Genomic DNA, 27,374 nt, shown 5'->3' with positions numbered 1-27,374 from the left:
TGACTTATCTTTCCCATTCCAAGGACATTTTACTATATACATAATTATGCTGTTCCATCCTTCCTCCTCCACCACTTTCTCCCCCTCTTCTTCCTCTTCTTCACCCTGAAACTCTCAGTATTTTTCTTTCTGGGATTGCACTTGGTTGGTCAATCCAGTTCCCCTTGATGAAACATCCCAGTCATTTCAAGCCTTGTCAGAAATCATTGGCTCTGTTAGTTGCTTCATTGTCCATTTCTGTGTTTTCTTGTTTTCTTTTTAAAACTTGACTTTACCGCTCGATGAAGAGCGTTCTCTTTTCTTTCAGCATCAAGTGGATTGCCATCATGGAAAAGGCAGCCAACCATGTCACAGCTCCTGTCACTGTGTAGGCGAGACCTAAGAAAAGGCTACTGCCTCCACTCCATGTCAGGGTGGAAAGAACAACTGATTTTTCTCCTTTGAACCTGGTTACAGGAAAATCTAAAACAAGAAGACCTGTTAAGGACCTATTTCAACACTGTCAGCTCTACCACTGTATATCCTCAATATAGTACCAATATAGTATCCTCAATATCTGAACCACATAAATTTGTTGTTTTGTAGGTTAAAAGAATGGTTGAATATTCAATGTCATATTGTCTAATGTTTACCAAGCAGTGTGGTGTATCTTGCTGGAATGAAATTAAGTAAAAAGAAGCCTTCTCTCACCATAGCTCTAGTCTGTAAAAGAACTTCTGACACAAATACATCAGAATGGCTTACGGACAACTAAATTATGAACAAATATATTTAATTTCCTTTGGCAGACCCAAGGAAATGAAAAGAATACAGATGGGTTTTACAGCAAGCCTAAATTTATGTTTATGAATCAGGAGACCCAACGTAGGCTAAAGTCCTTCATAGACTGTTTGAATTTCTACCTGAGGGAAAATTCTTCAAGACCAGTGAAGAAGCAAAAATAATGAGATAGACGGCAAAACATTTTTGGTGGGAAAGCTAAAGGTGGTGCATCCATTTGGGTTTTGAAAAAGCAAACATCCCTCACTGCCGGGGAGAAAATATTTGAAGTGGGTTTGCTATCATTAGCATTTTAATGATGTCATTTTGATTATGCATGTGGCCTGAGGTTTTTAAACATCTGGTGCCTTTTGTAAACCAAACTAATAAACAAATAAAGGCTTCTCATAGCAACGGCACAGGACAGAAGCATTTCCCAGCAAAGCTCTTAAAAGGCCTCGAATCACTTGGCAATATGCGATTTAAAGGCACAAGGAAATTAACCAGTTTCCTAACAAGGAAACAAGTTCTCTCTCTTTCTTTTCCATCAGAATTCTTCACTGTCACAGGTCCTTGAGTGCCACCTTGACCCACCTGCCTGTTTTCTTTCCTCAGTTCCATTAAGATCATTTCCTTGCACAAAGAACATCTTTTTCCCCTTAGGAGTGGTAGGTGTTTGCTGCAGCTTACATATAGCTGTTCTCCTTGCATAGCAGCCAGGCGGTGAGGCAGGCTGGGTACCGCTCACATCAGGGCTCAGCATGGTGAGCACAAGTATAGGACTGAAACTCAGGATCTAGGTTCTGCTTGCTAGATTTACACTTGAGAGTCATCAGCATTAAAATATGACTCAGCGAAGTCACCTGAGGAGAGCTTGTCTCCAGAGGAGAAACAGAGTGTCTCCTTTGTTTGGAACCCATGCTTCTCCTCAACTTGAAACTCCTTATCATGCATTGTGAGGACATGATTGGTTTTTTTCTTCCTGTTTTGTGATTGCTACTGTAACTGGTAAGGCAGCCATAGACAAAGTTGGTGGCACCGGAAGATCTAATTTGAGAGACCACTGTCAAGCAACTTTCAATCTCAAATTTTGGGGGGGGGTGCGTTGCTAAAATCCTATTAAAAAGGTAATAGTCTTTGGCTTACTCTTTGATGTGTATGGATAATGCTGCATAAGAGAAATCAGTTTGTGGCTTTCATTTTCATTTTGGGAGACATGAAAATGAACAAACTGAAGGCAAACTGTACTCCTCATCAGTGAACAAAAAGGAGGCAACAGGGCTGAGAAGTAGAGACTGTGTCACGTCGGTAGGGGCGTCTTTGACTGAGGAAGGTCCCCCTCCCCTGTCAGGATGGAGATATCCACAGTCCAGGATAGAAGAGAAGATGGAGCTGGGAACTGGAGCACATGCAGTGAATTCACTTATTCTCAAGTATTTTTCATTCAAGCTCCCTGAGAGGTATAGAAACTAAGGAGGGAGACAGCTTTGTATTAAGATCCTCTGGCCTGCCACAGGCCCCAAGACCCAAGAACAATCCCTAGTCAGTAGCCCTGAGATGCTACTGGAAGTGCTGATGCTTATTTGGGCTGATGTCCCAAAGTTTTTACAAGCCTTGGAAAGTTTCAGCTTCAAGGAGAATTAGGAAGAAACTTTAAAGTCTGATGATGACAGTGAGTATAAATTGCTTATAAATGTATATATTTTTTAAAAAACAGTGTTTGGTGTCATTTTGAAATTAAGTCTTCTTGTTTTTAGATCAAGAGTTACATTTGTATTTTTGAACTAAGTAAAAAATTCAGAATCTCATATGAAAGCATGTATCTCCTAACTTGGACCTTATGTCTGTAACCAAGGCACTGACCCCTACTAGCTGGCTTTGTGCCAAAGGAGGGAAGAATAGCGTCTTCAGAGCACAGCTTACAGCACACATCACATGGGTTGGATGAACCCGACCTGCTTCTTGAGTCCGGGGCTCCCTTGGTCTAGTTTTGCCTAGAATAAAAGGCTCTACAGTCTCAGTTTTCATTATTTTTAGCTCATTTTCTACATTTACTTCTCATCAAATTGCTCTCTCTTCATTACTATGGTCCTCCAAACTCATCCCATCTTACATAGCAGTCTTCTCCTCTCTGTTAAAGATCTCAAGGCTCCGTGGTACTTAATCTTTCTTGGAGGATAGAAATATCCCTCCTTACTTACCCATATCTACTTACCTGATACTGCTTTACTGTTATTCCTAAAAAACCTATTGTACACATTTGATTACATAAGGTGTAGAAAAACAGCTATATGGTGGCAAGTGAAAGTATTACCTATGAGAGAACTATATATTTATTCTTCATATAGATAGATTAGATTGTAGAATAGAAAAGTAAAAAATGAAATAATTCAACAACTAGTGCCCAGATGGACACTGATTTTCCTTCATCCCCAGGAGCAAAAGTGGTATAAAAGGATACTGTAGGTAATGTTGAAACTGTAGTTACCAGCAGGCAAGCCTTCAATAAAATACTGTACTCGATTGAGTCGACGGTATAGTTTTTTGAAAGTGGGAAAGGCAGCTGTCCGCATCCACACAATGAAGTCATCATTGAGGAAGCCATTGTTTTCTGTATCCTCTAAATCCAGTTCATAGACAGATTTAGACCAGAATGGGGGCTTTGCGGTTCCTGTGGGAAGAAAATAATGGACATGGTTGAAAGAAATCATCTATACCCATTCAGTTTTCCTTATAATGTAGAGAATGAAAAAACTTTTGCATTCTTAAGAGAAATAAAAATTAAGACTTTAAAAAAAGTGTGTGTGTGTGTGTGTGTGTGTGTGAGCATGTGTGTGAGCTCTCTGAATACATAACCACTAAAAATAATGGATTAAAAAGACTCTAGAGAAATGTAGGGGAAATAATGATGATTTGTCATAGGGTTAAAAAAGAACAGAGTATCAAATTATATGTATATTATGTGTTCAACTACATTAAATGCATATAAAACACTGAGAAAAAACAGGTAGAGAAAATTATAATAGTGGTTGTATTCAGTGATATCATCATAGGTTCTGTATTTTCTTTAACTTCATTAGTAATTTAAAGAGAGAAAATTAAAACAAGATATGATCATTTCACCTAACTTGGTTAATTGGTAAAGAGAACAAGAGTGACAACCCTTGATGATGCAATGGAAATGGGAACTCTTGAACAGAGCAGAGAAATGTGTGGATTAATAACACCTCTGGCAATCTAGGAACGTGCATCAAAAAGTTTGATAAGGGTGCCTGGGTGGCTCAGTTGGTTAAGTGTCTGACTCTTGATTTTGGTTCAGATCCTGATCTCACAGTCTGTGGGTTCGAGCCCTGCATCGGGCTCTGCGCTGACAGTGCAGAGCCTACTTGGGATTCTCTCTCTCCCTCTCTCTTTGCCCCTACCCCTGTCTCTCTCTTGCTCTCTCTCTCTCTCAAAATAAATAAACTTTTTTTAAAAAAAGGTTTAATTATATTTTGGTCTAGAAATTCTACTTCTAGAAATGTAATCTAAGGAAATTATCATGTCTGTGCATGAAGATCGTGTTAAACAGAGATTCTCTGCAATAGTGTGCCTAAGAGCTGAAGGCTGGAAGTGAGGAGGAACTGGTAGATGGGAGGAGGTGAAGAGCAAAGGTACTGCAAGCCTCTTCTAAATCCAGGAGGCCTAGTCGGTTTGGGTGCTCTGGGAATGTTGGAAGCACAGGAGGGAGGGCCAGTGCCAGGAAATGAGTCTGTTGAGTTTAGTCTCATTCTCATACTTCCCACTTTAGGGCCCATGGTGGGCATGTCTGCCTCTCCCACTCTACAGCAGACTCTTGAGTACAATGTCTTCCTCATCTTTTTTCTGCTGGCATTTAGTCTAGTGCCTGGCACATAGTAGGTATTCAATATATGCTCAATAAAGGAATGAGTGGTTCTAATTAAAGCTGACAGAAGTTGATCCTAAAAACTATATTGAATTTTAAAGAATGAGTTAATAATGGAAAATTGTTTAGTGAACTTTTTAGTTCCAGACAATTGGTCCTAGTATTTGTAGAATACAAAATGAAAAAGGGAAAACCACTCTTTCTCAACTCTGACAATTAACTAAACTATTTTCTCTTAAAAGAAACCCAGTCGTGTTTTCTAAGCATGGGGTGTGGTGCTGGTAAAAGTGAGTGCTGTGTTTGGTTGGATTAATCTGTTGAAGTATGTTTGTATTCTTAAACACTTCCTCAGGAAATAATCCTTTGCTGGAGAAACTTCCTCTGCAAATTTTGTGGAGCTCACCTATTTTGACCCTTCCCAAAACTTCAATCACTGTTGCCAGAAGAATTTTGATAAAAATTGAAATTGCCTTTGGTACCCATACTGTGGACCTCACCCTCTGTCTACTTTAGCCAGAGACATGCCCTAAGACAATGTGTCCTATGGGCATATTGACACCCAAGTCACCCAAGGAGCTTGTTAAAAATGTAGGTTCAAGCATGCCTTCTCCTACCAACCCCCGCTCCCACTCCATCCCACTACTGAAGAGTATAAGAAGTGTGGTTTAAGAGGCACCACTTTTCTTCATTTTCCAAGTTGGGTCATTTACTTTTATCCATTCATTCAACAATAAGCTTTTCTTGATTGCTCACTATGTATGAAGGAACAGGGATATAAAACTTCCTAATTTCCTCAGGGAATTCACAGACTTGAAGTGGGGATGACAAGTATTCAAATAGATAATTACAAGATAACGTGGTAACTCTTACAGTAAAGGTAAGAACAAAGTATAGCAGGAGATGAAAGCCAAGGCCCCTTTGTGTTATAGGCCTGTGGTTATGTGGGAAGACAAAACTATAGAATGCTGCCAAGTTCCTTTCAAACAGTAGGAAGTCAGTCAGAGATAAAGTGACCATACATGCCCGTTTGTCTAAAGTAGTTCCAGCTGATGTCTGTTGTCTGTTATCCCAACTGACTTAGCATTTACCCCAAACAAATAATATGTTTATAACTCCATCCCTCCACCTTCCAGGTCTTAACGGGTAGTGTGTAAAATACCAATGTGCAGTGAATGGAGTACTTACTTTAATGTGTAATTAGTGAAAGATAACCAGAGACCCTTTCAATCAAAACACTACATATTCCTGTGACCTCTGCCAGCTGTTTGACACTCCAACTGATTAGGTCATAACCTCACTCTTGGCCTGTGAGATGCATGAAGATGCCAGTCTATAAGCCAGTGGGATCAGTGGGAAACATGGGAAATTATAGGTTACATTATACATACATGATATATGTGGGAAATAGATGCTGAACGGTCTTGCTGAGAGTCATCTGAACTCCCCTGCAACTGTGGTTTTATTATTTATTATATGGTGCAAATATGTAACTATTTTATTGTTTGGTACCAGTTTTTATTTGCTAGTAAGTCCCTGTAGCTGTGAAGAGTTAAAAAGGGAACACATATGTTTAATATAAAATTAAGTACAGTTTCTTGAGAAAGTTGATGAATGTGAAACTTGCAGTGTTAGTTGACATTTACCCCACAACAGGGGAATCATTGTGATGTCAGTGACTGAGTGAAAATTAAAAGACATAAATCTGCTGAAGAACATCAGAATCTACTTTAGAAGTTTGTGGCTATTTTTAAAAGAGTGTATCCAAAGACAATGCTTTACCTCAGATAGCTACAGAAGGTCTATTTATATCTAATAATGTGAGCACGACCTTGACTTGTCATTTAGATCAAGTGAGCTTCCTTCTCCTTTTATTTAGAGGGTTTGTTGTTGTTGTTGTTGTTGTTACCAAAAAAGAAAAAAAAAAAAGCTTTCATGTTTTGCCTCCATTAGCACAAAAAAACACTTTGTAAACAGTTAAATGAGGCAAGTTTTACATTAGTGTCTTCAGATGTTTCAAACAGAAACATCAGACAAGTTAATTATAATGCTGGTCTGATTTTTTGGGTTTGATTTTTCATGGAATCAAAGCAAGGCTTTTAGATATTCAGTCTTGAAAGATAAAGCCTCTAATATTATAATAAATTTATTCTAAATTCAGTTAAAAAATTCAAACAGCAAGTGTAAATTTTTGGCTTTGTAGTGATAACATAAATACAAATGTGGTAGAGCACAATATCAGAACAAAGATAATGTTCTTAATAAATTGAGAAATTTACACAACAATGTTCTTAAATTGGTTGTAGTACATACATAATTTATAATTATATCCAAACAAGCTACACTATTTTACCAATCAAAAGAAGAGCTGTAGTTGTGCAAATTTAAATATTTTTGAAACTGAACTGCAAAATTTTTACAGTAATAGGGATGCTAAATTAAGGAAATACATCAGCATGGTATGTGGCCTGTCTTTGTTATATATCATCAACCAGAAATAGAAATGTTTGAGCCTTTGAAGAACTATTTTATATACCAAAAGATGTGTCCTACAATGATCTCAAATTTTTTGGTAAATAAGCCCTCTAACTTTTGGTTGAATTTAATTCAAAAGAGTTGAAAAATTTTAAACAAAGTATCCAAAATATGGAATATCAAAAAACTTCAGTTTTTGATTTAATGAATTATAGTTATTGAAAGCCAAGCTTACAAACAAGAAGATATTAAAATTTACCCCCCAAAAAGCAGGAAATTATTGAACATATTACATAATAAGAGTTCAAAATGTGTACAAATTTAAATTTTTAATTCTATGATTGTGGGGCACCTGGGTGGCTCAGTTGGTTAAGTGTCTAACTTGGGTTCAGATCATGATCTCACAGCCCGTGGGTTTGAGCCGTTGTCAGGCTCTGTCCTGACAGCTCAGAACCTGGAGCCTGCTTCAGATTTTGTGTCTCCGTCTTTCTGTGTCCCTCCCTGACTCACGTTCTGTCTCTCTCTTTCTCAAAAATAAATAAACATTTAAAAACAAATTCTATAATTCTGTTCTGGATATTTCAATTTATGTAAAAACTCTTTTGATGGAGCTCCTATTTTATTTATTTATTAATTATTTTGTTTATTTCATTTCATTGTCTTTTCTTTTTTTTTTAAAGTAGGCTTCGTGCCCAGTGCAAAACCCAACACAGAACATGAACTCATGACCCTGAGATCAAGAGTCAGACGCTTAACTGACTGAGCCACCCAGGCACCCTGGAACTCTTATTTTTAACTGAATAAAAAATGTTTATCTCTTCCAGAATTAAATGATATCAAGAAAGTTTAATATTGTATAGCATCTGGAGGAGGGGCCAAAAATGGCAGAACAGCATGGAAATTTTTTTTTGCATCTCTTATCCCTGAAATGCAGCCTGATCAACACTAAATCATCTCACACACCTAGAAAACTGATTTCAGGATTAACACAACAATCTGCACAACCCAAACCACAGAACTCAGCAGGTACATGGTGCAGAGAGGTGAACTGGGGGAGAGAGAAGCTGTGGAGGGCAGGGAACTGTATTTGCTTGTGGAGAGAGGACAGAGATGGGGGAAGAGTACTGGAAAATCAGCCCCCCACCCCAAAAAAAAGCAGCTGGAGAGAAAGTGGAAAAGTGGAATCAGTCACAGGGACGGAACAAAAAAAAAGGGAGAAGGGAGAAAGGAGAGGGTTTAAGTTCCATTAAGACTCTATAAACAGGGGAAGCGCAGAGTCTGAAACTCTGCAGCTTGATACCTGGAAGTGCTCTGGTGGGAAGGGCAAATCCCCAGGAGCAGAAAGCGAGGTCACACGGGAGAGGTGGTTCCCCTGCTGGGAGGACATTTGGTAGAGGCTGTGTGGCCTCCCCACAGGCAAAGGCCCCAGCGGACCCTGGAGAACAGCCACATTGGCTGGTGCTGGAACAAGGACATTAAGGGGAAGCCTGTTGCCAGATGTGTGTTGTGATTTTCCATAAACCCTGAAACACTGCTGCTACAAGATCACGTGAACTGTTTTTGGAGTAGACTGGCACCCAGCTGCAGTCTCTGGGCATCAGCAGCAGCAGTCTCCCAAACAATCCTGGGGGTGGGTCGGCACCCAGCCATTGCTCAACAAGACCCTCCTCCAGAAGGTCTGAGCAGGTCAGAGCTGCAGTCCCTCAGAAGTCAGGGGTTGGGAAACACAGCCCCATCTGAGTCAGGTGCCGCCTGGCAACCTGACTGCTTGGTCACAGACAGTGTAAAAGCGGGTAGTGGACAGAAGCCCAAGACAAAGGAAGGGTGCTTGATTGCCAGTCACAGAGAGCACAGAGTTCTGATACTAGAGACTGGGTAGCTGGGTGACACCACTTTCAGCCCTTCTGCACATGGGCATACACACCTACATACGCCACAACAATCCACCCCAGAAAGCTAAGCAGCACCATCTAGTGGAGAACAGACCTTTACACTAAACCCTGCCTAACTGGGCCAACAGTGCTCTTGACAAACACGTCTCTCCCCCTGCTTAGTTTATGGACTACAAAGTGCTTCATAGCTTCACTTCTATGGGAAACCAGATGTAATTTCAATGGTACTTCATTCTATTCGCTGGACCTTTTATTCAATTTTTTTTCTTTTCTTATTCTTGAATACAGAAAAAGAAAAAATCTATTTTTATTTTCTATTTTTATTAAAAAGATTTTTCTTTAACTTTTTCTACTATATTTTTTACATTTTTAAAATTTTAAAAATTCTATTTGACTTTCATCATTTTACTTTATCCTATTCAAAGCATTTTCCTTTTTTACCTCTTTTTTCCTTTTCTAATTTTTTCCTTTTATTCTCTAATCTGTCAAGCTTTTTGGGGTAGTATTGACATTTTAACAATATTTATTCTTCCAATCCATGAGTATGGACTGTTTTTCCATTTCTTCATGTCTTCTTCAATTTCTTTCATAAACTTTCTATAGTTTTCAGCGCACTGATCATTTACCTTTCTGATTAGGTTTATTCCTAGGTACCTTATGGTTTTTGGTGCAAAATATTTCAATAAAATGTTTTTAAAATAATAGAACAGATTCATTAGAAAAATAAAGAGGCATGTGGGTTCCCTGGGTGGCTCAGTTGGTTAAGCATCTGACTTCAGCTTAGGTCATGATCTCACAGTTCATGAGTTTGAGCCCCACATCAGGCTCTGCGCTCGTAGCTCAGAGCCTGGAGCCTGCTTTAGGTTCTGTGTTTCCCTCTCTCTCTGCCCCTCCCCTGCTTGTGCTCCCTCTTTCTCTCTCAAAAATAAATAAATGTTAAAAAAACTATAAGAAAAAATAAAAATACAGAGGCATGTAATGAAGACAGATATGGCCAAGAAACTGATTAAAGTATGTGACTATCCAGAATAATTATTCTGCTTATGTTATTTTTAATATTCTAATAATAAAGTAGTTTTTTTAGGTTGTTTTAATATACACAGATATGTCATTTTAAGTTTTGAAAGAATTGCATTTTAAAATAGTTTGTATAGAATTATTTTACAGGCCCACCAATAGGGTAATGTCAATTTATTGATAAATAAATACAAATTTCAAACAAACATATGACTTGACTTATTCTAGTGCCCCTTTTTACTCTCAAAAGTGCACCAGGTTGGACAATAAATTACATGGTGACCCTAATTACAGATGAAGCAACACGTTTTTTAAAACATTGCCTTTTTCCAAATGATAAACTGAAAGAACCAGGGCACCAATCATTTCATGTTTCTGATAGGTATGTGATAGAGGTGCCTGCAGGTAGGCAAAGAGCAAAACAGAGGTCAACAAAAAGTAAAGAAGGAGGTATCATAAACATTTCCCCATATATAAAAATCAATGTTTCTGTAAAGAGGTAAAAATATTTAACATATGTATCTTACCTGTAAATGCACTAGAAAGATTAATGGCAGTTGGATTCCGAAACTTGACATACTTATCTGTCCACCATGTAATTCCGCTCCTTAGCATTGGGACTTCCATATGTATAGATGAATTAAGGTTGTAGGAAAGAATGATGGTATCTGTAAGGAAATTAAAAATTGTCAGAGATATAAGCAAGCATTTTTGCCCCACTTCAAAGTACAAAACCAGACACAGATGAAAAATAAACTAGGGTTTCAGTAGACTCTCAACATGCCTACATGCAATAGGTGTTGGAATTATAAGACTATTCTTTTTCTTGCCAAAGCCTCAAATATTGGAAAATACTGTCAAGCTCCATTTAGCTCATGTTCCCTAACTACTTCAAATCTCTGGTAAGGGAGAACTTATTTGCAAATGAAATACCATAAGTCAATGGATAATGCATACAAAAATTTTTCTTGAACTGCCAGTTGCAGAGTTGATCTTCTGGACATTTAGGTTATTACACGCTTATGAAAAGGCACACCATGGAGACAGGAAAAGTCACCTACCATTGAATATGCTGTTGGCAATAGCACCACAAGGAGCGATGGGGGTCCCATTGTGGGACTTGCTAAATGGAGCACAGTTTCCAACATCCTGGATGCAAGATGATACAGTAAAGAGAAATGGTTTGGTAAACTCTCTTAGAATGTTAAAAGTGACAACACTGGCAATGTAAATCAACCCACAGTAATTTATTCACACATAACAAGATTATGGACTGCTACCAACTTTTCCCAGACTTCTGGCTCACTTAGACTCAGAAATTTTTGTGTTTTGGAGACATGTGTGTGTGTATGTGTGTGTGTGTGTGTGTAGTTTTTTCCCCCTTATTAACAATATGTAACATACCAATATATCTGCAGAAAGGAACTTAACTTGCTGGCTGTGCTAAATATCACACTAAGCTACACTGAAATACATTTTTAAACCCCTTTTTTGTCAAAATGTAACTCATATTCTGAAACTATACAAACGGTGGGTTTATATAGCTAGATGACTTATCACAGGGAATCCATACAGCTAACTACCAGAATGTATCTAAAAAGAGTGGTTGCTAAAAAATCATTTGATTATCACTTGCATATAATAATCTCAGTATGGAAAAGGTTTCCTTCTAGCTTTTTTTGCTAGCGTGGTGAGTATCATTTATCAAGAATAAAATTTTGTGTTCTAGGTGAGAAAGGGTATTTAATTAAACCAACGTCTTTTAATCAATCAAGTAGGGCTGAATTTCCTTAAACTGGTCTGGAGTGAAGGTCCCAGTTATTGGAAGAACAATGGTAGGTATACAGGGAACTGGATTGAGACCAACCACTCAGAGTTACTACCAAAATGGTTGGTGCAGGAAAGTATAACCATTTAATTGGACAAGATACACATTACTGTTTTGAAGAGAGAAACCATGCCTCTCAATAGCAATTATACTGAAAACCCAGCTCCTTCAATTTATGCAAGAATGAAATGAGCATTCCTGCCTTGTAAAACTTTACGTTTTTAGTTTATTTTCCAAACTCTCTTTTAGACTGGAAGATCCACCTGGTTTTTAAAAAAAGGAGTATTATACCAAATTAAATAAAGTCTTACCTTTAAATCTGTACCCACCAGTTGGCTATTACTTCTGGATAGAATATATCGATAAAGATTCTGATAGAAGCCATATAACTTGTAGTACAAATAAACATTGCCCTGTAAAGGAGAAAAGCAAGAAGAGGAGAGTTAGAAGAATTAACTAGAATATTAATAAACACAGACAGGATTTCTGTAATAAAAAGTACCACAGAAAAAAATTGATGGGAACTGAAAATTTCTTTCTTAAAATTTTTTTCAAATTTTATTTTAGAGAAAGAGAGCAAGCGAGCACAAGTGGAGCAGGGACAGAGGGAGAGAGAATCTTAAGTAGGCCCCATTTTCAGCCCTGAGCCCCACGCAGGGCTTGATCCCACAACCCTGGGATCATGAGCTGAGCTGAATTCATGAGTGTGATGCTTAATGGACTGAGCTACCCAGGTGCCCTGGGAACTGTAAGTTTCTTTATATCAAACAGAAACCCAAGAAATCATTTTAAAAAATCAATGATGGAAAATCCTCATTTACACAGAATTATTAAAATAACCAAGTAATTTATTTGAGATGATTTTGTAAGGGCTACTGTGTTTCTGCCACGAAAAGATTTTAAAACCAGGCTTTTGTATTCTCAATATATAAAATTGATGTAACAAATATTGTTGTTTCCTAGCAATAGTAGGAAAAATGCTTTGCCTAGGAGTTGTGGTAGGCATCAAAGCCAATGATTTCAAAGCAAATCCTTGAACATATTTGAAGCTGGAACCACCAAGCATATTTGGGTGCATGTGATTAGGCATGAGATTAGCCCTGTGTGGTCTGTCTGGCTCTAGGGGTTTTGTCTTTGTATCCCTAGGATCTAACACAGTACCTGGCACACAGCACTTGCTCAAGAAATGGTGAACCATTCATTATGGACAAAAAAGGGGAATAGAATAACTCATGGTTCTGAAAGAAAGGTGATTTTCACCTTAGTGATAAGTCACCTTGTTGCCATGAGAGATGGTCCTTTTCATGTATGCTGTCCTATGAGGCTGCCTCATCACAGGCTACTAGCATGCTTATCTTTATAGTGACATACCCAAATTCTCCAGCAGACTTGATACAGATTTTACTAACAGCATATATGATGCAAATGGAAATGACCAATGTGGCTGTTTATAATTAATATACTACCTACCTCCAAAATAATGAAGGCCTGCATCCAAAAATATGAAGGCCTTTATTAAGTGCTCTCCATATGTTAGATGCTATATTCAGTGCTAGAAATACAAATGTATTCCTTTACAATCTCCTGAGTCAATTGATTCTCTTATACTATGGAAAAATGGCATTTTGGAAAGGCTTCTGGTCTCACCCCAAGGACACTTATGTGGGTGAGTATGGAAAATGTGAGCTGGTACTCAGGGCAGGCTGGAAATAAGGGTCATGGTAACTGTGGCCAGTTACAGAAAACAACAAAGGCTGAAGAGCTCAGTCCACTTGTAAGAGAAAAGTGTCTGGAACACCAAGAAAGGGGAGACTCTGAGTCACGACAGAGAGGTAGGCTGCAATACCATAAACAGAGAGCGTGTAAGGCGAGCGAGCCAGGCATAGCAAGAATGACTGATCACCTTTCCTCACCCAACAAGCGAACCTCTATTGTTGACCCATAACTATAGAAAATATGAAACCCACAGAGTGGAATTTACCATACATTTTCTTGGAAGCTAAAAAGAGAATTCCACTTACCCAAAGTTATATGTTCATATAAAGGACAAAATAAACAGGCAAAGAACACTCACCACACCAGGGACAGAAGTGTTTCAATAACCTTTTTTCAATGATTCTTTGTCCAAGATTTAACTTAACAAAGCCTCCCAGATCATCATCTTTTTTATTGGTCCTAGAGGCATAAGGTACTTTATGGTGTTGCTTCTCTTTAAATTCAGTGGCACTTTGTGTAGGATTCCTAGTTTAAGGCACTCTTCTGTGAATTTACTGACTAGCATGTGTAATGTGTGCTAACTGGTGAACCGAAGGCCCTGTTGTTGCCCTAACTGGTTTGGTTGGATTTTTATGAGAACGTCTTTGCCTGGAAAGGAATGGTTAGCAACTGGTAACATTTATTTGACTTAAAGGTTTCAAAGGACACAGACAGATGGAAACTAAAGCCCTTTAAGAATTTATCTTTTTGAATTTTTTCTTCAAAAATTTAAGTACTCTGAGACTCCAGGAAGGAATCAACCCTGCTGACACCTTGATTTCAGACTTTTGACTTCCAGAACTGTGAGAGAATGGTTTTCCATTGTTTTAAGCAACCCTCCTGCCCTGCCAGTTAAGCAACACTAACTTTTTTTTTTTCAATTGAAGTATAGTTGATACCCGATGTTATATGAGCTTCAGGTGTACAACATAGTGATTTGACAAGTCTACACATTATGCTATACTTAACAATTGTAGCTATCATCTGTTACCATACAATGCTGTAACAACACCATTGACTATATTCCCTATGATACACCTTTTTCCCTGTGACTTATTCATTATATAAATGGAAGCCTGTATCTCTCATTCCCCTTCACCTATTTTGCCCATGCCCCTACTTCCTCCCTCTGTCCACCACCAGCTGGTTCTGTGTTTATGAGTCTGTTTCTGCTTTTTAAGCAACACTTTAAAAAAAAGTTTATTTATTTTGGGAGAGACAGAGAGACAGAGACAGAGAGAGAGGGAATGAGTGGGGAGGGGCAGAAAGAGAGGGAAAGAGAGAATCCCAAGCAGGATCTGTGCTGTCAGCATGGAGCCTGACATGGGGCTCCATCCCACGAACCATGAGATCATGACCTGAGCCAAAAACCAAGAGTCAGACACTCACCTAACTGAGCCACTCAGGTGCCCCATAAACAATACTTTTACTTTGGGGAAGCAGCATGGTGAGTTGAGGAAGGCAAGAGAGGGCATAGCTGTAGAGAACTAGGATTCCGATCTATAAAAACACATATGTAAAACTTCCCTCACTGACTGCAAATATCGCTTAACCCAAGTAAAACTCAGTAATTTCCTTACAGTTTATATCTGACTTACCTAAAAAATTGATTAGGGGTGCCTGGGTGGCTCAGTTGGTTAAGTGTTCAACTCTTGATTTTGGCTCAGCTCATGATCTCAGGTTTGTGGGATCGAGCCCCCAGTGAGGCTCTATGCTGGCAGCGCACAGCCTGCTTGGGATTCTCTCTCTCCCTCTCTGTCTGCCCCTTCCTTGCTTGCATGTGCACTTTCTCTCAAATAATAAATATATAAACTTAAAAAAGTTGATTAACACTAGCCATAATCAATATAGATGTATTCAGAATATTACTAATGCCAACATGCTTTCATTTGGGATCATAGGGGAAATAAAGGGTCACATAAAACCAAAGCTTCCTAGGACATAAAGCCATACAACTTAGGACTTTATATTTCCTGCATTCATTTAGTCTTTCAACAAACATTTTCCGAGCATCTACCACATAAAATAGACTGTGCTGGGTACTGTGGAGGAAGCAAAGATTCATATGTTCATTCAATAAACATTAATTGAGCACCTATAGTGTGCCAGGTAACTTATAGGTGCTTGGGACACAACAGTGAGAAATGGACAATAAACAATACTATATCACAAACTATTAATTTATATGGAAAGTTAGAAGGTGATAAGTACTAATGGAAAAAATTAAAATTACAGCAAGTTAACAAAGATCAGGAGTATTACAGGGGTGAGTTGAGTAGATATGTTGCAGTGTGAAATAGGATGGCCAGTGTAGACCTTACTGGGGAGAGGGTTGAGTCAAGACCTGAAGGAGGTAGGGCAATTAGCCAAGTGTATATCAGGTACAGGGACAAGGCAAGAGAATGCCTGACTTATTTGAGGAGTAAGGGGTCCATTGTGGTGAGAGTGGGGTTGGGGGAAGAGAATGGAGGGATTGATTAGGTCAGAGAGGAAATAAGATGACAAATCATGTAAGGCCTTGTAAGAACTTAAGATTTCACTGGGTAGAAAGAGGAGCCATACGGGGATTTTTTTTTTTTAAGTTTGTTTATTTATAATTTTTATACCCAACATGAGGCTCAAACTCATGACCCTAAGATTAAGACTCATGTGCCCTTCCAACTGAGCCAGTGGGGTGCCTCCACTGCAGGGATTTTTTGAACGAAGGAATAACATATGTCTTAGGATTTAAATTCTCACTCTGGCTGCTATATTGAAACATGAATATAAGCAAGGAGACCTATTAGGAGGCTATTTCAGAAATCCAAGTAAGAGGTGGAATGGCATGGAGCTAGGTGGTAGCACAAGGGGTGGGAGAAGTGGACAGATCCTGAATATATTTTGAAGGTAGAGCCAACAGGATGGATTGGGTGTGAAATATCAGAGAATAAAGGGAGTCACAAATCACTCCTAGGTTTTTGGCCTGAACACCAGAAGAATGGAGCTATTTTCAACTGAGATTGAGAAGTCTTTGGATGGGTTAGGGGTTTTTGTTTTTGCTTTTTTTTGGTGGGGGGAGAGGGGTGCAGTGGATAAGGGGAGAAGTGGAAACCAGGAATTCAGTTTTAGAAATGTTGACTTCAGATATCGATTAGACATCCACATGGTGACATTAGGAAGGCAGCTGGAAATACAATTGTGGATTTGGAAGAGATATTTGGGATAGAGATATAAAATGGTGTTGGCAATAGATGGCATCTAAAGTCTGGAGATAGATGACATTTCCAAAAAAGTGAATGCAGTTAGAGAGGAGAAGACTGAAGACTGGGACTAAAGCCCTGTGGATCTCAACATAAAGAGTTTGGGGAAAAGGAAGAACAGCAAAGGAACAAAAGAAGGGCAACCAGAGGGCTAGGAGGAAAACCAAGACAGTATGGGATCCTGAATGCCAAGAGAATAAAGTATGTCGAGGATGAGGGGGTGGTCACCTGTGTCCAGTGAGTGATAAGGTACTAAGGACTGACTGCTGGATTTATCAACATAGAAAGTCATCGGTTTCCTCACAATTTCACTGAGTGTTAGGGGTAAAAACCTAATTGGACTGGGTTTAAGAGAGAATGAGTAGAGAGGAATTAGAAGTAGCCAAGATAGACAACTCTTTTGAGGAGTTTTTCTGCTAACGGGAAGAAAGAAATGGGACAATAGCTGGTAGTGAAATTGGGAGAACAGAAGAGTAGTTTGTTTATCTGAAGAGAAGTGAAATAATATGTTTTGTATGGTGGGGATGATTGAGGACAAAGAAAAGCTGGCGATATATCAGAGGACAGAACTGCTGAATTAAGTCCTTATAGAGGCAAGAAAAATGGCCTCTATGCACAAGTGGAGGCAAGACTTCAAGACTGGAACAGGGATAGTGTATCTACGGTAACAGGAGGGAAGGTTGAGCGTGTGGTGCAGATACTTGCAAGTGGGTAGCTGTGGTGTGACATGCAGAGCATGATCCTTTAAGTGGGGGAAATGCGTCCACAGGATATCACACAAGTGATTATAGGTTCATCAGAAGAATGAAAGCAGTGCTCCCAGGAAACAAATGTGGGCAAACTGTTTCTGGAGACATGAGTGAAAAGGAGGCTCAAGGAAGGCTTATGAATGTTAGGCATCTAAAACAAGTGGCAGTGAGTGGGGAGATTTTCCAGGCAAATTAACAGCAGAAACATAGAGTTCTATCAGGCAAAAGCAAGTTGGCCAGTTGGCAGAAGTACAAGGTCTCCTTCCTCCTTTACCTTTTTATGAAAAGGTAGCTGGGCCTCAGGTGGTCAAAGAGCAACCTGAAACAGTGCTTTTTTGGGGGGCAGGGAGGACAGTGAACTGAGTTTACGTGGTTTAAAGTAGGGAAAACCAAAGGCTGGGAGTGCAATTAGGTACCTCTGATAAGGGACCAGGAGGTCTGAGCTGAGGCAACGCCTAAATAATGGAGGGGACAGAGTGGTTGGAGAGATGGATTGAAGAAAAGTGCCTACACATCAGAGGCTTAGATGAAAAAGGAGCAGGCAGGGTAAAGTCACAGAGGAAAGTTTAGAGCCTTGGTGATGAGATCTTTACCAGAAAGGGAAGTGATGAGGGTTTTTCAGGAGAGGATGGCGAGTCTGGTTTGGGACCAGCTGAGTTGGAGGTGGAAGCAGGGCCTTGCGGTGGGTAGCTAAAGGGGACTGCTCAGTGGGAAGCTCAAGAGAAGACCTGCCTATACTTAGATCCTTCCATGCAGAATCATCTATGAAGAGGAGGGAGAAGGATCAACCAGGTCAGGGAGGAGGACGCCATTGGTGGAGGGGTGTGGAGTCCAGAGCACAGGACAGGACCTTTGAGGAGTTCAAGGGAATATAGTTTTTTCATTTCTTGAGTATCAGGTAAGATAAAGGATGCCTCTGGGATCTGCTAATACAGGGACAGTAATTGAGGGATGACCCCAGCTGTCATGTTCTGAAATCATCCTGTGTTTGCACCAAGGCCATGATGTCCCTGACTGCTCCCAATGGCTGAGCACAGTGGAGATACTGAGGCAGACTTCTTTAGGGACTCTCTTTTGGCCTTGCTGAAACTTTCTAAAGAGTACACTGCAGTCTAACACATTTCTCCCTCACTTCCTTCCTCCTTTCCCTCCTTCTCTTTCTCCTCTCCTGTGCCTTTTCCCCTCCTTCCTTCTCCCCTTCCCTTTTCTTCACAGGGGTCAGAGTTGTGTTGTGGTCTGACAGCTGTCTCAGTCTCTTCTGGCTCTCTCCCCATTTTCCCTCACAGGCAGTCCCTCCAATAAATCTCTTGCATGTCTAATCCCGTCTTGGCATCTGCTTCTTGGAGGACCCAGACTAACACAAGACTTTAATCAGACCAAGAGCAGGAACTTCTCTTAATATTTCTTTGGCACTTCTCAGTGCCTGACAGTGAGCGAGGCCAAGAGTTGCCTTAGGGATTAGAAAATTGTATATGTAGACGGGAATGCAAGCTGGTGCAGCCACTCTGGAAAACAGTATAGAGGTTCCTCAAAAAACTAAAAATAGAACTACCCTACAACCCAGCAATGTCACTACTAGTCATTTATCCAAGGGATACAGGTGTGCTGTTTCGAAGGGACACATGCACCCCCATGTTTATAGCAGCACTATCAACAATAGCCAAAGTATGGAAAGAGCCCAAATATCCACTGATGGATGAATGTATAAAGAAGACGTGGTATATATATACAATGGAGTATTATTTGGCAATCAAAAAAAATGAAATCTTGCCATTTGCAACTACGTGGATGTAACTGGAGGGTATTATGCTAAGTGAAATTAGTCAGTCAGAGAAAGACAATAATCATATGACTTACATCATAAGAGGACTTTAAGAGACCAAACTCATGAACATAAGGGAAGGGAAACAAAAATAATATAAAAACACGGAGGGGGACAAAACTGAAGAGACTCATAAATATGGAGAACAAACTGAGGGTTAATGGAGGGGGTTGTGGGAGGGGGGATGGGCTAAATGGGTAAGGGGCACTAAGGAATCTACTCCTGAAATCATTGTTGCACTATATGCTAACTAATTTGGATTTAAATTAAAAAAAGAAAAAAAAAAAAAAGATCAGTGGAGGGGTAAACTTTAAAAGATAGTAATTTTTATGGGAAAAATTTTGAAATCATTTTGAATTCCTCAACTTCCTGTAATTAAAGACTAGTAAAAATTGGATCCAAATCTTAGGAGCTTAATCTTCCTAAGGAGAGTCTCTCTCCTTCTTGAACTTGTCTTCGGCACCATCGTAGTAGTTATAAAACATATTTCTGGGAAAACATTACTCCTTGTATACATGTAACTGTTTGCATCTTTGTACGTACCTTTCAGATAGGGCAGTAAAGTGATGTGCCTTTGTGCAAAAAAAAAAAAAGAAAGAAAGAAAATTGTATATGTAGAATGACTTAGGGGTGGGGTGGGGGCGGGGGGGAAGGAAGGAGAGTCCCAGCAGGTGTGTGACCCCTCACACTAACTCACTGTGTGACCTTGGCCAAGTCATTTAGCCTCTCAGCCCTAATTTTCTCACTATAAAATGAGTGGTTAGACTCAAAGATCTCTATAGTCCCCTCTTGTGTTGACATTTGGAATAAAGTCTGTCTCATTGATGTTAAGAATTATATTAGAAAGTTGGACAGGTAAAGAGTCTAGAAACTTAGACAAAGGAGAAGAATAGCATTCCAAAGGAAAAAGGCAGGGGAAGAGTTGTGCATGAACTCAACACTTTATAAGATCCCTCACCCCCACCCTGTTTTATTTTTTGTGTTTTCAGATTTGGAAAGCACTTGGTGGAAATCATGAACTTACTGCCAAGTGTGAAATAGGAGTAGATCTGTGTACAGCCAGTTGAAGGCTCTTGAATTTCACTTACCTGCATTGTCTCTGAAAGGTAAAAGGGAATAGAGCAGGTGCATTCTTTGTCAAAATTAATAGCATCTTCTCGCAGTTCTGCACAATTTGCACATATTTTTGTGTATTTAATCTATCAGACAGGGAAAATAACAATTATTAATTAAAAAGTTACATGAGTACATCTCTTAAAAATCAAGTCCTGAGTCCACCACCTAGGCCTTCAAGCTCTCTGGGTCAAGGGCATGGATGCTGGGACATGACTGAAAAACAAGCTACAGTAGGGGACAAAAGTGTTTCTGCAGATGCTTGGGAAGAGTGGGCCCTCTCACAGTCTTTCACTTTGGGACCTGGCAGCATTTTGCCACTGACCTGGAATTCAGTGTTTCTACTGCATATTTACGTAACCAGTTGTGATAAAGGCTCATGTCTTGATCATAAAGAGGTGTCATTAGGAAAATATTCGTCAATGACTCACAAGAACTGGGCCTACAGCTTGAGGCTAATCAGCTTTATGGGGAAGTCACTTCACTGTGTTTCCATTCTATTGTATGGAAAATATTTATACTAATGAATTTTTCTACATGACATCTAGAGGAAGTTATTAAAAAGGACCAAAAACAGAAAAAGAAACGCTTCCAAAATGTAGGGTTATTTATATACGTGGAATAATTCTGCTTTAAATGTTATCACATTCTGTTTTTTAAAAGTCAAATTCTGTGAAAAATGGTATAGTGGACTCTTTAAAAAAGGGCGGTGTGTTTCAAATGAACAAATCCTATGAGCTCTGGCTGAGAGCCTCAGTTATGTAAAGATACAGCTGGAAGAAGCCTAAGGAAGGGAGGCTCACAGAGAGGCCACTGAGGCTGTGCATTTCCCTTCTGTTTCTTCCTCATTGTGCTGAAGAATAATTGGAAGATTATGGGAATGGGGAAGAGCAAGCAAGCAAGGGTGTGGCCTTCTCCTTGGTAAACTGCCAATGGGATTTAAGATTCTTTGGGAGGGAAGACCAACAAGAAAGACTGGATTTTTTAATCCTTGCAAACCACTGGAGTTTTGAAGCCAAAACTAAATTAAAAATTAGCCAAAAGGCTACTTAATTGTACCTAGATGCTTATATTTACTTAAATCTTTAATTAATTATTAAATCATTCTTTAAATACACAGGAAGGCTTGAGCTATTATTTTGGAAAATATTGATGCCCTTTCTGTCTGTGAAACTGCATTCTGATTTTTAAAAAGCTTTAAAGAACAGGGCTCTCTCAGAACTGACAGCACACTAAACTGTGACTGAGGAAACTGGGGTTCAGTTCAGCCAATCTCTGACCTTGAGTTAAATACTTAACCTCCAGGGCCCACACTTTGTTCATTAGCATTATTATATCTATCAATTAATCTGTGACCCTGTTGTAGTAGTATACATTTTGCTCCCTGCATTCTTGAGCCCTATTAATGCAGAATTAGAAAAAAATGATGATCTTTGAGTAGATGATATCTAAGGTGCTTTCTAGCTCTAAAAACTTTATGAGGTAGCCAAACCAAGGAAGCAGCCTAAATGTCCATCACAACTGATGAATGGATAAAGAAGATGTGGTATATATACAATATAGCCATAAAAGAGAATGAAATCTTGCCATTTGCTACAATGTGGATGGAGCTAGGGAGCATAATGCTAATAAGAGAAATAAGTCAGTCAGAGAAAGACAAAAACTATATGATTTCACTTATATGTGGAATTTAAGAAACAAATGAGCAGAGGAATAAGAGAGAGAGAAACAAACCAAGAAACAGACTCTTAACGATAGAGAACAATCTGATGGTTACCGGAGGGTAAGTCGGGGGCGCGGGGAGAGTGAAATAGGTGATTAAAGAATACACTTATCGTGGGGCGCCTGGGTGGCGCAGTCGGTTGAGCGTCCGACTTCAGCCAGGTCACGATCTCGCGGTCCGTGAGTTCGAGCCCCGCGTCGGGCTCTGGGCTGATGGCTCGGAGCCTGGAGCCTGTTTCCGATTCTGTGTCTCCCTCTCTCTCTGCCCCTCCCCCGTTCATGCTCTGTCTCTCTCTGTCCCAAAAATAAATAAAAAACGTTGAAGAATACACTTATCGTGATGAAAAAAATAATAAAATAAAAAAATTATGAGGAAAACATATCTCTGACCTACTGTCTCAAATGGCCTTATAAATCTATAACTCTAAAATGATAGCAAAGACCACAGTCTGCTCCTTATATAATTTTGGAGAGGCAGGAATGATCATTCTTGCTTAAAGTGAATTGGAAAAAGGTCACTTCCTTGTTGTCGCACAGGGCTAAGTGAGAAGAGGAAAGCCACTCAGAACTCTTCCACTGGGTCTGTACTTGATCACATTGGCCTGGGATATGTACTCCATCTTATCACCCAATATAATGAAATACATCCATGTGCAAAAGAGGATCTCACTGTCACAGCAGTTTCTGGTTTTCTTGTATAAAGAAAAAAAAAATGTTAGAAATAGTCCTATCTGAAGTGATTTTAAAAAAAGTCAATTGGAAAATCTCCTTAACATGATAAAAAATAATTCTGTTGAAAGTTGTTTGCGGAATGGCTTTAGTGAACCATGGGGTGAGGTTCCCTTCACATGCATAGGGTGACAGCATTTAGCAATGGTGGCCTCTTAATGGAGGCTGCACTTCATAGTGGGTTGGGGTGGATAACCAGAAAGGAAGCAAGGAGGATATGGGAAAAGCAGAAGAACCAGAAAGGGGCTGGTGAAGAAGAAAATAGAAAAGTAAGTAGGATGAGCTGTTTGTGGAAATAAGTATCATCAACCTTGTAAGCCAGTTACTTTGCCTTCCACGAGGCAAGTATAATTTTCTCCTGCCATTTTGCATCTGCCCCTGGTGAGGCCTGGTGGTTTACATCTTACACCAGAGAACTCAAAAGGACTTAATGGTATTTAGTTCCTGGGGAGATAAATTGCTGGGAGCAGAAAATAGAAGTGGAAAGGCATTAGAACAGTGTGGTTTGGAAGGAAGACTGGGGCCTGAAACGGTGTTTTCCTCTTTGAAGTCCTCACCATTTGCCCTAATCCATTCCTTCAAGAGTTTGTTCCTATTATGTACTGACAGTGTGCAAGGAAGTGGCTGTGGATGTGTTGAACAAGGCAACCATGGCTGAGCTCTCTGTTCTTCACACACACTACCTTACCTGCTTTACCATTAGCTCATTGAGGGCAGGTATCAACTTACTTATCTTTACTCATTTGCAAACCCAGCAGAACTCTTAGCACCTTCGGACACTCATAAATGTTAAGTCAATGTTGACAGACTTGGCGTTCATACTTTTGTTGTTAGCCATTATCAGGAGAGGGAATAGATCAGCTTTCCAAGGCTGCCTTCAGAGTGGAGGTCATAGTCTGGAGATGTCTGGTAATCTGCTCAAAGCTGATCTGAATGAAACATTTGCTTACTTTGTTAGACTGAACTGAATGTGGGCATGGCTGATCTAACCGACCAACTCTTATGTCCCCTTCTCAGACCAGCTTCTCAGATTCTCATCCTCCAACAGTTTGTTAATCACATTGACAAAGGCTTGCCATGGGGTGGGAAGTGGTGTGCCCTTAGTTTCAATTTTTCTCAATCTTGAGTAGAATTTGGTTAATTTTTCTAGGTATCCTTAAGAGGCCAGAAAGATTTGGGTTCTTGCCTTTCCTAAATTAATGATCTCAGAGGGAGTTCACTTGCAAAGGGAAAGACACAATGCTTGAAAGCGGGACAAAATTGAAGACTTCTATCTCTGTCTCTTCATTTTTTTATCAGCGTGACTCATGGGCATCTGGCAGTCATGTGGCCCTGCCTCTCCTTCTCCTACCTCTATGAATCCTTGGTCAGCACTCTGCCAGCTGAAAAAGCTTCTGCTTTGCCAGGTGCCTGTAAACAAATGGCTGAGATGACCAATGTGAGAGTGACTGTCCTCAAGAAGGAGTAGGAATGAATAAAGCCAACATACAGAGGCTGCCATCATCTGCACCAGCTGAGAAAGGGATGTTCCAGTGTCCTCTATTTCCAGTCTCATCTATTGAGGGGCTCTGTTCTCATACTGACTGCTCACTCATTTATAGTTCTAAAGCTGAATATTCTTAGAACCTGCCTTAAAAATGTAATGCTCTAAAAATGTAATGCCTTAAAATTGTAAGACGGGACAAACCTCTATTTCCTTGATACTCTTTGCAGACAATATAAGGATGATGCCCACACCAAGGCAGAATGCTCCTGTGGCAAAAAAGCCAGAGAGGACTCCAGTGGCTGAGAGCTGTAACCGGTAGGCGGGCAATTGCTGCTGCTTCAAGGCAGTGTTGTCTGGCAGTTTGGATTGGCAGATCTGGGATGCCTTCTTCATTTTGGTCCTGCAGGTGATGGGGTTGTACTTTTGAGACATTTATAACATTGCTACTCATAGTAATACTGCATAATGATAATACTAAGTTAAGAATTATATGAACCTTCCTCTGTAGTTGCCGTCTTTCTTCTTCCCAGAATTATTCAACTGAACCTGATATTCAGCAGGAACACAGCTCTCTTCAATCAGCCATTGCTAGGTATATTTTACTTTAGGCTCAAAACAAAAACAAAAACAAAACAATCCACCCCCTCCCCCCCAACAACTTGTGCTAAATGCCATGCCTAAAAGGAATAGTCCCCAGCAGGGGACTAAACCAACATCTGGTGACCTTGGGAAGCAGTTATAACAGGCTATTTCTGGTATGTGGTGACTAATTCAGGGCAAGCCCTTCCTGAGAGGGGGAAAATGGATTTATCTTTAAGAACTTGCCTAAAGTCTTGGAGATTAATACAAAAAATAATAGGGCTATCAGGTTTTTTACAAACATGGCTGCCTCTCACATAAATATAAACTAAGTTGGAAAAATGTTCTCAAATTACAGCTAGCTTTGCTATTTGTGATAATGATGAAGAGGGAAGAAAACAGGGATTGTGGAACACAGATGTCTAATCTCAATAACTGCCAATTTTTTCATCCATAAGAAAGACTCAGGTAGAAAACGTACATAAAAACATCTAAACTTCTCCCAAGCATGTGCTTTGGAGTAGCTCAAATGAGGCAAGAGAAAGGAAGAGGAACATAGATAATCGGTTAAATGTTCAATATTGCCATACAGTAGAATTGGTTTGGTTTGGGGTTTTTCTCATTTATCAGAAATCTCCTAACATCATTTTTATTAGGCTGTTAATAATTACTTCCTCTTCTTTAAGATGTATTTAAGATACAGAATTAGAATTAAAAAAAATGAGTTTCTAATCTTCCTTTTTAAATTAGCATTAGGCAGAGAAGCCATGCTGGACTATTTTTATATTAAAGAAGGCAACAACTTTGGCAGGTGTAGCTAGTTGAAAAGAATACAAAATAAATGCAAATGCTTACACTAGGCGTGTAAAAGTCAGAGTCAAAGCTTCCCACTTGCAAACTGGGAAAAGCATAATACCAGTGGGAACTTCTCAGCAAGTCACTTGAATCTGACTTGGAGACGGTGAAGAATATGGCTGCCAGTATCAGCCTTGTGTGAGAAGATGGCAGCAAACACTTAACTAATTCATATCTACCATTTATTTCACTAAGTAAACATGGTCAAGAACTTGGGATTAAAAGGCAGTAACAGCCTACAAGATTAGATTATATGTGCATGGTTGGTGCAGAAAATAATCAGGTCTGTCTGCCATCTACGTACTTGGTCCAACATTGGGTGGGATTATACTACACAGATAACACCTAGCAAACGGGTCATCACAGTATCAAATCTGTAAGAACAGAATTTTTTAGACTTTTTATAAAATAACAAAACCAAACTAACCAAAACCCCAAACCAAAAAACCTTTACATTAGTATATAGTCAGGGCTCTCCAGAGAAACAGAATTAATCAGAGGTATATAAAGAGATTTTGTTATAAGGAATTGGCTCACATGTTATGGAGGAGGCTGGCAAACCTGAACTCTGTAGAACTGATGTCTCAGGTTGAGTCTGAAGGCCAAAAGGTGGTGTAGAACCAGGTGCTGAGGTCCCAGTTTGAAGGCTATCCAGCAGGAATAGCTGATGTTTCAGTTGGAATCAGAATTCTCTCTTCTTGGAGGTGGGGGTGGTTTGGGGGGTGTGTGTGGGAGGTGGACAGGTCTATTTAGGCTTTCAACTGACAGGTTGAGGCCCACCTACAGTAAGGAGGGCAACCTGCTTTACTCAAGCCCACTCATTTAAATGTTAATCTCTTCCAAAAACATCCTCACAGAAACACTCACAATAATATTTGATCAACTGTTTGGGCACCCTATGGCCCAGTCAAGTTGACACATAACATTAACCATCACAGTAGTAAGTGAACACATATCTGGGACAATGTTCTTGAAATAGCCAGATTTTACCTTATGGGAACTTTTTAAAAAAAATTAATTTATTTAAATTCAAGTTAAGTAACATACAATGTAGTATTGTTTTCAGGAGTAGAACCCAGTGATTCATCTACAGGCACTTTTATATTTACATATTTTTCTTCTAAATAAACCTACTCCAAGCATACAAATACACTTCATATACTCTGCTTTTCAAATTTCTAGAACTGGGTTCCTTAACTTCAGTAACTTCCTTAACTGATTAGTATTTTGGGCCAGATATTTCTTTATTGTGGGGCTGTCCTGTAGGATGGTAGAATGTTGAGCAGTATCCTTGGCTTGTACCTGCTTAATGCCAGTCATAACCCCCCCACTATGTGCTAGAAGTTTCCCCCCAGTTGTGACATCCAAACATGTCTCCAGACAGTGCAAATGGCCCTGGGGGGGGGGGGGGGGGAAATGCCCTGGCTGAGACACACATTTCTAGATTGATATGGATATGACAATTTGTTAG

General features: G+C 39.6%; 1 protein-coding gene across 2 annotated transcripts; it reads right to left on the bottom strand.

The window, feature by feature from the left end:
* Positions 1-26,592, bottom strand: LOC132684185 (cell cycle control protein 50C-like). Of its 2 annotated transcripts, none has more exons than XM_060640841.3 (8): positions 26,441-26,592; positions 24,671-24,869; positions 20,508-20,618; positions 12,166-12,267; positions 11,088-11,175; positions 10,554-10,694; positions 3,221-3,430; positions 1-462 (listed from the first exon to the last, which is right to left on the bottom strand). In XM_060640841.3, coding segments are annotated over exons 1-8 (1,044 nt in total). In that variant the 5' UTR covers positions 26,443-26,592; the 3' UTR covers positions 1-271. The 2 variants fall into 2 exon arrangements, with proteins under 2 accessions (XP_060496824.1, XP_060496825.1); XM_060640842.3 differs by having other exon boundaries at positions 26,465-26,592.
* Positions 26,593-27,374: the final 782 nt, after the last annotated feature.

Source organism: Panthera onca, chromosome C2, assembly GCF_046562875.1.
Source record: "Panthera onca isolate mPanOnc1 chromosome C2, mPanOnc1 haplotype 2, whole genome shotgun sequence".
Lineage (NCBI taxonomy): Eukaryota > Metazoa > Chordata > Mammalia > Carnivora > Felidae > Panthera > Panthera onca.
The sequence above is the reverse complement of the archived record's forward strand: the minus strand, read 5'-3'. Positions and strand labels throughout refer to the sequence as shown.

Coding starts and splice junctions, on each gene's coding strand:
- LOC132684185 (XM_060640841.3), bottom strand. Junction 12,268..20,507: donor ACCTTTCAGAGACAATGCAG/GTAAGTGAAATT, acceptor TCTCCTTTACAG/GGCAATGTTTATTTGTACTA. Junction 3,431..10,553: donor TCTTTCTAGTGCATTTACAG/GTAAGATACATA, acceptor TTCTTCCCACAG/GAACCGCAAAGCCCCCATTC.